The following is a 10,909-nucleotide window of genomic DNA, read 5'->3' as shown; positions in this document are numbered from 1 at the left end:
CACATCCTGATGAATTAAAAAAAAAAAAAAAGTTGGCATGTATTTAATATCTATAAGTCTTCTAAATACAGACAGCAGGCTGAACAGTAGGAGCAATGCAGAGAAGGCAGAGACGGTGGTTTGACATCTGAGCCCTGCTACCCACTGATCATGTGACCAGCGAGATACTTAACTCTGTGAGCCTTGATTTTCTCATTTGTTTTTGTTTTCTATGGATTGGTGTTTTGCCTGCTTGTATGTCTGTGTGAGTGTGCCAGATCCCTTGGAACTGGAGTTACAGATAGTTGTGAGCTGCCATGTAGGTGCTGGGAATTGAACCCAAGTCCTGTGGAAGAACAGCCAATGCTTTTAACCACTGAGCCATCTCTCTATCCCCTGACTTTCTCATTTTTATATGGGGATAAGGGTTTCAGGTAATGAAGTTGTGTCAATGTAGAGGTGATTAGACATGCCCAAGTACTTTCTCTAGAGAAATGCACAGCAAACATCATGTGATGAGTCTGTGGGGTGAATGGATCTCTCACTCAGGAAGATGGCTGCATAGAGCTTTGACTCTGTCCAAACTCCTCAAGCTTAGCAGGGATTGTGAGTATTTATTCCATTGCACTTCATGACTTTCAAATTGGATTTATTTTATTTAAAAAGAGAAATCAGCTCACTGTGAGCATAATCTATATGACAAAGTTTTTCAATTTTTATTTAATGGATCACATACTTCATGTATCCATTAAAATGTCACAAAAACATATTGTAATTTTTTTGATGTAATGAATAGATAGTGAGAATTTTAGTTTTGTGGATTTAAGATAAATTCTCTTCTTTTATGGGTATCTTTGATTTCCTCATACGTTAAATGCTTTGAGACACCCCTACATACCCTTCAGTGTTAGCAAGGATTGCTAATAACACAGTCAGTTATTTTCTGGAAATAGCAGCTGTATTCTATGGAACACATTTTTTAAGGGGCAAGTGCACACTTCCTTGATACAAAGGTCAGAAAAATCCCTTTCATAACAGACATGCTGAGATGATCTATAGTATATAACTAGCCCTCCAAGATTGGCTTCCTGTACATATGTCTAGAAAGGGGAATGAAGAGGTTTCACCTTTCTTCTTCCAAACTTTGCCTCTTGGGAGTCACTTGTCTTCTCTTTTGGATGAACAGTTGTTCTCTACAAACTAAACACAGAACAAGGCACACACACATACACACACACACTAGGTAGGCTCAAAAAGGAGAAATCTAACTGTACCTTTGTCTCCCTCTCTGCTCCTGGGTTGACCAGATGGATTCTCCTTCAAGATTTGGGAAGCAGGAACCTCTGTTAACTCTGACTTCAGTTCCTGGAAAGCCAATGTGTCCAAATTCCACTGAGAGACTGTATTTAAAGAAAGAAACAAAGGTACTTGGAGAAGAAAGGCACAAGAATGGACTCTGTGAAGGGTGACATTTGATATGTTCCCAAATACTTGATATATGAAATTTGCTTTGGGGGCCCAGAAAGGGAAGATGTAGCATGACTGAACCACATTGGTAGCTCATTGGAACTGGGTGATGGCTTCACTGTGGGTCGTTCTTTCTTTTGGAAATTTTGCATAATTAAAAAGTTTACCAATAATACATTGCACAGCTCTTTGTTTAACACTGTTGAATATTCAGTACAAAATAAAGTATAAGAGTTTTATGTGATTTATATAAATTCCACTAGGTAAATTGATTGTTAGTAAAGTATGGCTTCAAGTAATAGAAGACAGTTATTACCATACATGTACGAAGGTGATATAAATGAAATTGCCAATTAGCAGGGGAGTCAGAGCCCCAAGAGAACATCTCACATCACCAAATGAAACTTCACCATGAGGAATGGGTTTTGGCCAAAGAGGTACCATGTGAACCCACAAACAACTCCAGCTGGTGCAAAAGTTACAGGTTGCTCTCCACAAACTGATGACAAGATCTTGTTGCTGAAAGTATTGCCTATATGTTGTATGTAGCTTTTGCTAACCACCTTTACTCCAGGATCTGGCTGAGCTACCAGCCCCCACCCTTCTTCCCTTGAATCCACGAATAAAAGACACACACACACAGTTGTTCATTTTCAACTTGCCTTCTTGGCACAATTGCTGGGTGCTACTATCTCCTGCCTGGAAAAGCATGCCCTTGATGATATTCTTATCTCCACTCCTCCCACTTGCCCTAATCTTAGTTGCTCAGTTAAATCTAGGCCCTTCTAAACATCCCTGACCACCTGCCTGTAGGAGCAGCCTATGTGCCAACTCTGTTTTGAGGTCTCACATGGCTGGTCAACTTTTCTTCATCAGATGCATGGCAAACTCTCCTTCTCTCCCTTGCTTCTGTCTGCTTTTCTTTCAGGGACCCAGAAGTTCCTTCTATTCCTTCTGCCCAACAATTGGCTCATGGCTTTCTTTACTAACAGATCAAGAACCGATTGGGGAACAGGACCTTAGCATCAAAATTGCCCGTACACCTATACAACTTATTGAACATGGAGAAGTAAAGCTCATGCCTACTTAAATCCTTCACTCCTACTGGCTAGTGTCCTTGGTACCAGAAGGTATTGTAAACTCTATCCACAGCGAACCATAAACACCCTCAGCTACAAACTCTTTGATTTACAATGATGTCCTACCTGCAAGATCTGTTAGCCAATGGTAGCACAAAACTTGTGGGAATAACCAACTAATATTTGATTTACAACCTACTCCATGAGATGGAACACAGACCTCACTCAAGTGACCAAGAACCTGAGGCTAGATAGCCCAGGGACCCACGGGAAAACTAAACACTACTATTTTACAAAAGGAACATAGCAGTCAAATGACTCCTAATGACAGTCTGCTACACTCATAGATCAGTGTCTTGCTCAGCCATCATCAGAGAAGCTTCCTCCTGCTGCAGATGGTAACAAATACAGAGACCCATAGCCAGACAATGTGCAAAGAGTGAGAGCCCTTGTAACATTTGGCCCTAAAGAGGATGTTTCCATCAACTCCCCTCCTTCAGGGCTCAGGAACCCTGTAGAAGAAGAGGCAGAGGGGATGGAGGACACCAAGAACACAAGGCTCATTAAGTCAAGAAGACTGACACACATATGAAGTCACAGGGTTTAGTATATGCATGAGGCTGCATGCACACAGGGCCTGCCCAGGTCTGCACCAGATGGAGTCCTAAAGCTGAGAAGTGGATCATGCCCCATCTCTAATGCAGAATATCCAATTGAAAACCATTTGCAACTAAATAATTTTCTCCAGGGGAGTCTCACTGAGCAAACAAATTACTCTTAAATATAGGACACATGCCCAGCAGCAGATAGTCAACAGAAAATGAGGTCAATGGTGTCTTTGGAGTTTCCTTGTCTCAAAATATTGCAGCAGGGCTTTTCCCCCTGCATATATTTTGCATATATTTTATGCCTTCCAATTGGGTGGTGTTTTGGAATTCCCGAATGTGTGCTTCTGTATCTGTGTCTATCTCTTGGGCCTTTTCTTGGGCTCTTTCCTTCTGCTTTTTGTTTTGTCCTATCCTGATTTATTTTTTTTTATCTTTTTTTATTATTCTTTAGATGCCTGTTTGTTCTCTAAAGAGAGACAGAAAGGAGATGGGTGAGAGGGGAGGCAGGAACAAGGAGGAGGAATGGGAGGGAAAATTGGAATATATTGTATTAAAAAAAAATCTGTCAGTAAAATAAACTATAATAATTCCTTCTGTTAAACTTCCCTGGATTAATGTACTGAGTGGCTTCTGCACCTTCATTGGGCCCAGAGAGTGGCTAGAGGTTTCAGGAGAGCCAATGAGCTCTTGTAGAATGAACCCCTCCTGGAGCAGAGCTCAGACTCTAGATGATGGCTCAGCATACCCACAGAGCACAGTTACCCATCAGATCTTCTGTCAGAGAGGCAGATGCACAGGAGTATGGGATTGTGTTCCCATCCTGGTCCCGCCAAGACACACGCCAAGGTTCTGAACAACAGACCTCAGCTCTGGCTCTCTTCCTGTGTTCCCGTGCAGGGAACCACACCTCACGCACTTTCCTTGTGGTAAACAAGAGCCGTAGTAACACAGAATGTCAAGGAAAGCCTTCCAGAGACCACTTGACTCATTTCCACTTGGCAGGTGTGGTGGTTGGATTAGGAAACTCCTGGTGGCTTTGTAGTCCTTTCAGCCAGGAGCTGCTGGCAGCATTCAGATTCCCAGAGGAGAGCCATCTGGCAAAGTCTGCTGAAGCAGAGGCACTCTGCGCAAAGGGGGCCAGGCTGAGCCAGAAGTTGTAGTTTCCTTCGGTTCCACCGTGTCCCAGCTGTGGGACTTTGGACAAATGAGTCAACCTCTCTGAACACCAGCATTCTGAGCTGTACAAATATGTCAGGTTGTTTTAGAAGACTAGATAGTACCACGAGCAAATAATCTGAAATAAAGAAATGCCCAAACTCTGATTTTTTGGGAATGTTTAAAACCACTAAAATTCAATTTTGAATATAGAAGGAAAACAAATGATTGTGGAAAATAATATCTGTACTGTCTCTACTCTTCTACTTCTCTCTCTCTCTGCCTCTACTACCCAGACATTTGAAGCTTTTGTGCCTTTTGCTTATTTTTGTTCTTAATGGCATTGAGATTCATTCCTCTATTATTAAGATTTGTTGAGACATTTTGCTCGCTCTGTCCTCAACCTCATACTGTAGTAAAGTGAGACCTATGGACCAGTTAAATTATTAACTAATTTGCATGCAAATTCAAATGGCATTATAAAGATTTTTGTAAATATTTTCTATTACTGTGAGATAGATAAGTCTTATTTAAATGGAGAGAATAGGTTAAAGCCATGTCATGATATTTTCAGGTTGACACAAGTACTTCAGAAAAAGAAAGTTTAGCTACTAGCCTGGTTGTCAGTTGTCCTAGATACTATGTCTAGATCCAGTGTGTGCTACAGAGACTATCTGTTAAGTATTGGCTGAGGTTCTTAATGACTGCATGACATTTGCACACATTGGTAGGACTCATCTAGAGGAAAACATTACAATTGCAGTCCATCGCTTGGGTAGCCACTCTGTCAGAAATGGCCCAGGCTGCTTCCTCCTCTCACTACTGCTCAGCGTGATAACCCAGAGTCTTGCTGAACACTCTGGTGCTCAATCCTTTCCTGCTCATTTTTCCCCAGCAGTTGTTATGGCAACCTGACTCCAAGTGGTATCAGCTGCCAAGGACCACATATCAGCTTCCTGCCCCAGCTTCCCTGACAGGGAGGACCAGCCTGGCATCTTATTTCTCATACATGAAGGACTATCAGATCCAGGGATAAATGTTACCTGGAGCTGAGCTTTTATTTCCCATGTTGTTAGCATTCTCTCTAAGCTCCACCCCACAGTTACCTGGCTGTCGCTGTAAAAGGCTGCTTGCCCCCTCCTCCATCTCTTGGTCTCTTGCCTTCTTGTTCCCACTCTGTCCCCTTGCCCCTTCCTCCGTTTGCCCCCCCTCCTGTCCCCCCTCCATGTGCTCTTGGCTGGCCTCTACTCCTCTACTTCTCTACTCTCTCGTTCTCTGCCTCTACTATCCTCTTAACCCCCCTCATGCCCTGAATAAACCATATTCTATACTATACTATTGTTTGGCTGGTCCCTCAGGGGGAAGGGATGCCTTGGCATGGGCCTGCTGAGGCACCCACTTCCCCCATACCTCACCACACCTTCATAGAACACATTCCCCCTCTCTTTATCTTTTTAAAAATACATCACATGTGGTAATCAATTTGATGCCCCCTCCCTATTTTCATTCCCTGAATCACTCTCTATAATGTCCCATTTCTTTTCCTGGCCTCATGGCCCATGTAAACCACTTGCTCACAGACCCTCACTGATGTCTGGGCTCATCTCCTCAACCTCAAAGGGAACTACTGTTGCATTTTATCTTCAGGGTGAATAGTACTTCCATTTACATTTGTGTAGGTGTGCATGCTGAAATCCACATGCGTACACATAAGTGATTGCTTCTGAGGAGATTATTTTTCTATGTAGCAATTACATGCTAAAGTGGTGGTGTCAGTTTGAACTGTGTGGTAGGTAGGAAGAAGCTTGCCTTCTCAAACTTGCCTTTATCTACTGAGACTCATACCCCAGGTCTTCATACCTCAGTTCCTGCCACTTCTCAGAATACTACAAATCTCCAAGTCTGGGGCCTGGAAATGGATTTTATTCCAGGTATTTCTGTAGCTCTTTGACTTTTTTTCTCCTACCCCACCCTCCCCCCACCCCAAACAAGAACTCTCTGTGTAGCCTTGGCTATCCTGGAACCTGCTCTATAAACCAGGCTGGCCTTAAACTCACTGACGTCCACTACCCCGTCTTTCAAGTGCTGGGGCTAAAGGCATGCATCACCACCACCTAGCGCTCTCTGACATTTTTAAGGTCTACAAACTTGAAGACAGTAGGGATCATGAATGTCATCAACTCTTACAAAAGTTAGAATTCTGGTTCTCATAATGCTATTCACAGACTAGGTGGCCATGGACCAGCAGTCTCTCTGACCTCAGTTTTCATGTGGACACAAATGAGCCCATGGCTAAATACATTCAAGGCTCCTGTCCAGTTATCTGTTCTGTCCTCATGTAATCCCTGGCCTGTTAATGCTCCACTATAGAAAAAGATGCCCACATTTGAAATTCAATATAATGGGCTGTGGACCTATGTCAAAAGGAGGGTAGCTGGAAAGGAGGATGGAAATAAAATTAGAGAACACACCCGATAAATTCCCAAGGCCAGGCATGTCCTTTAAACTAAAAGACCATAGACAGTAAAATTATAAAGCATTGCCTCTATTTTCACGTGTACACATACACTCCACGTATATAAAATTACATAGTTTTTTTGTTGATAGTGTAGCTTCAAGTCTGAAATTTGCATATAACTTTTAGTGATTCTATTTCCCCATCTGGATGAAGTCTTAGCCACCCCTGGGCAGCCGGGCAGCCGGGCAGCCGGGCAGCCAGGCAGCCCTCGGCCCCTTAGCTGCTTAGCACCTCAACTTCCCTCTGTTGTCCAATTCGGAATTGGATTTCTTCCAGCTTAAATATAAATATTTAACTAGGGATTCGTTAATGAGAGGAAGAAAAAGTGCAATAGAAGACACAAGCTGGCTATAAAAACTTCTGTGCAGACACCAGCAGGGAAGGTAACCACCAGGAGGGGCACAGGAAGGGAGATAGAGAAAGTATAAGAGCATGTCTTAAAAAGATCAGGTAAGTCCGTGATTTTGTATTCTAACTCCAGTTTCAATAGCAGGAAGCATCACTCCTATGTTACAGTTGCTCGTTTGGAACCCACAAAAGTGATTACAGAGTGAATTCTTTGTCATATTAAGGATAAGAAAAAACAAAAACAAAAACAAAAACAACAAAAAAAAAAACAGGCAGAGAGGGAAATAGCCTGCCTCCTGCTAAAGAGCTCAGCCATCAACTCAGGGGCTGGAGCCTCAGTCAGTGTAGATCTTACCTTTCAGGTAAAAATCTCTTTTAGAAAATATTTATTCCATCGCCCCATTTTGGAAGTTTTCAACCCCAAGGTTGAAGGTGGTAGGACACTTGAGATCATGCTCCCTGTGCACTGTTTACTGGGCTCCAAAGTTACTCCATGTTTACTGTGGCCCCTCTTCCTCTCACTCTCAGAGAGTAAACTGTGTAGATAGATCCTGACAGTTCAGTTCCAGGTACTTGAGCACATGTGTAGGAGCATCTGTCTCATAACAACACTGTCACCTGACCATGGAGAGCTGATGGAGGATGCACACGTGTTTGCTTACCAGGTTTCTTAGACTTCTTTGTTGAAAATGAACCTTCCTCCTCAATTTCCTTGGTGCTTGTCATTGACATTTTTAAGGAGCCCAGACTTCCCACATCTGAATGTGTTTGCTCATGAAACAAGTGACTATTTGGAAACAAAACACTCATAAAAAGTGGCACAAGTACTGTCTCCTAACCATCAAAAACAATGTGCCCATCCCTTGATGCACCCTAACACCCATCTCCAAGCAGAAGCCAGGACAAACGGAAAAGGTTGTTTGTGAGAAGGGCCACTGCAGAGTTCTCTGGTGACCTGAAAGCAGACATTCTTTGATTTGGCAACAAAAGTCTAAAAATTTCCAAAGCCTCACACCAAGGGACCTGAGAGAGAAATTGTTTCCTCTTTCTTTACCAAGGTAGGAGATTAAAAAATAAAACACCACCAGGTGTAGTGGAGCCTACCTTTAATCCTGGCGTTTGTAGAGCAGAGGCAAGCAGATCTAGGCTAAAAAGGGAGTTTCTGGACAGTCTGAGCAACACAGAGAAACCCTGTCTCCAAAAACCAAATACATTAGTAATAGTAACAATAATAACAATAATTAATAATAATACCAGTTTTCATTGCACAAGTCATTTGGCATCTCATAAATAGGGGTCATTTTGGTAGAAATTGCAAATTCTAAGCAAAGATTAAAGAAGAATGAATTATCTAAAGGCACAGCAAGCCATTTTCTATTGATTATTCACCATATGCATCTTCCACCTGGCCCCATGTTTCTCATTTGGCTGCGGGCTGTGATCATTTTGTCATGGCTGGGCACAAGAGCTCAGATCCATTGACCTGAACAAGGAGCCAACTTTCAGGAAACATGGAAAAGTGTTTGTTTTGCTCTCCTTAATGAAACCATTGCCTGCTGGATTTGCAGTTTCTGAGAGAAAAGACAAAACAGAAGGAGAAACCTGGGTGTCCTGTAGTGGGTAACTGGCAAAGTTGCTACCTTCTGAGTCAGGCAGCCCCTCCACCCTGCATTCTTACCTTCACTGGGGACCGGCAGCATGTCCTGAGAGGGGTGCTGGGTTGAGCGACACTGGCCCCTCCTCAGCCTTGCTACCTCCTGGTTACTGCTTTCTAGCCTCCTGGCCAAATCTTCATTCTCTTGTTCCAGCCGCCTCTTCTCTTCCTCTAAAGCTGACTTGTCTTGCAGGAGATTGTTATAGGCTACCTGCAGATCCCTGGTTTGGGTCTCCAGCTGGTCCCGCTCTCTCCTCAGGGCACCCAGCTGGCCCTGCAGCCCCTCCTGGGCCTCCTGGGTCCCAGGAACTCGGCCCAAGGTCATCTGGTGGAGGAGACTCTCCAGGGATCTGACTCGAGCCTTGGTGGACTCTAGGTCTGCATGCTGCGTGCTGCTGTCTCTCTGAAGGTCTTGGATGGCTGACATAGCCTGGTCCTCCCTTGGGCAGCTAGATTCATTGGGGCTGGCCACAGTGAAGGTATACTGGCATCGGCCACTCCGATCATTGGCCTTTCGGAACTGTGCTGTCCTGGCCCCCATTCCCCACATCAGGCAGGCCAGAAACAGCAGCTGGAGAGCTGGCATCTTGGGACCACAGCTGCAGCAGTGTGCACAGAAAGACATCGGTGTAGAGGCTGGGTGAGGTTGCTTTGCTGCAAGGTGTCTGGATGAGTGGCCCTGCTGGCTCAAGCCTGAAATTCAAAGTTTATATGTCCTGGGGAGCCAGCCCTGTCTAGAGGGAGGGAGAGGCAATCACATGAAGCTGGGTTGGACCAGCCATGGGGGGACAGGAGGATTTCACTCACACTGCCAGCAAGAGTCTTAAAAAACAAAGTGCCGGAGGCTATTTTTTGTTTAATGTTTTTAGAAGTCCCCCTGCATGTACCCCACATCCCAATAATCACTCCTAAGTTTCTAGTCTGTGTGTATATGTGCACATATGCCCACTTCGTCTGACAGGAGCAGCTGGATGTGTGCTCATTTGAGCAGGGATGTCTATTTTGTGTTTCATTGGACCCTGCTCTAGACCAGTACAAAGAACTAGGGAGACAGACATGCCTGAGTAGACATGCCCTGTATCAGAGACAGAGAGCCCAAAGCCTACAGGCTCTAGGGTCCTACAGAGGGGATGAGAACATGATGTTGCCCTCGATGTAGAATAAACATGTGAATATCCTTAAAGAAACTCCCTAACTACAGCCTCTTGTCTCAGGGACCTGTGCCAATGCTTTAGACCAGATTTTATGATGAGTGTGTCCCCAAAAGCCTACTGGTGAAATCTGTGTTCCCATATCTGAAAGATGGGTCCAAATGTATAAAATGTAAGGAAGCAAAGACATACATTATTAAGTTAGTAATATGAAAATATTTAAATGCCCAAAATATATGCTACATAAAATATTCAAAATAAGGTCTAATTTTAAAGCACATTTGAGTATATACAGTATTTCATGACACTTGTATCAGCTGTAACACAGGGATGAAAACATGGGTATTGTTAGCAGAACTTTAGGTTTAGGTAGCTATCCACGATGAGATGAAATAACTGTGAGAAGATTGTGAAAATAGAGATTTAGTTTATTGACCAGTTCAAATTCATGGGCTGTAACCTGCTTTTCAAAGAGAGTCAACTACTTTGAATGCGACATAGGGAGATTGTTAAGTCTCAAAAAGAGTTCAAGAACAACTGGGCAGTAGAATGAGACTTCTCCTAAAAAAAGAAGTGGTCAACAACAACAACAGATACACACACACACACACACACACACACACACACACACACACACACACAAAACCTTCCTCCAAATAAAATATAAAATAAATGAAAAAAAAGACCCAAGCAGAAGCACCAAATATCAAGTACCAAGGACTGTCAGAAGGTCACACAGGTCAGCGCATGAGTGGAAGCCTCATGAGAATCTTTAAAAATGTTTGCTTACTGGTGGTATATGTTCATATGGGGTATATATGAGTGCACATGTGCCATACATGCTGTGTTGTGGAGGCCAGAGGACAACTTTTGGAGTCCAGTTCTCTCCTTCTCGCATGGGCTCCAGGGATTGAACTCAGTCTGTAAGGCTTGCTCACTAAGCACCATTA

At 43.5% G+C, this 10,909-nt stretch overlaps 1 protein-coding gene across 1 annotated transcript in view; it reads right to left on the bottom strand.

Moving 5' to 3' along the window:
- Myoc (myocilin) overlaps positions 1-9,491 on the bottom strand; it is a 10,832-nt gene extending 1,341 nt beyond the window's left edge. Inside the window, exons 1-2 of the mRNA XM_031342239.1 lie at positions 8,833-9,491; positions 1,254-1,379 (exon numbers count right to left, since the gene is read on the bottom strand). Coding sequence (XP_031198099.1) covers positions 1,254-1,379; positions 8,833-9,433 — 727 coding nt within the window. The 5' untranslated portion in view covers positions 9,434-9,491. The remainder of the gene's footprint in view (positions 1-1,253; positions 1,380-8,832) is intronic.
- Positions 9,492-10,909: the final 1,418 nt, after the last annotated feature.

This window comes from Mastomys coucha, unplaced genomic scaffold (assembly GCF_008632895.1).
Source record: "Mastomys coucha isolate ucsf_1 unplaced genomic scaffold, UCSF_Mcou_1 pScaffold1, whole genome shotgun sequence".
NCBI classification, from domain to species: domain Eukaryota; kingdom Metazoa; phylum Chordata; class Mammalia; order Rodentia; family Muridae; genus Mastomys; species Mastomys coucha.
Note: the sequence above shows the minus strand (reverse complement) of the source record. Positions and strands in the feature narration are given on the sequence as shown.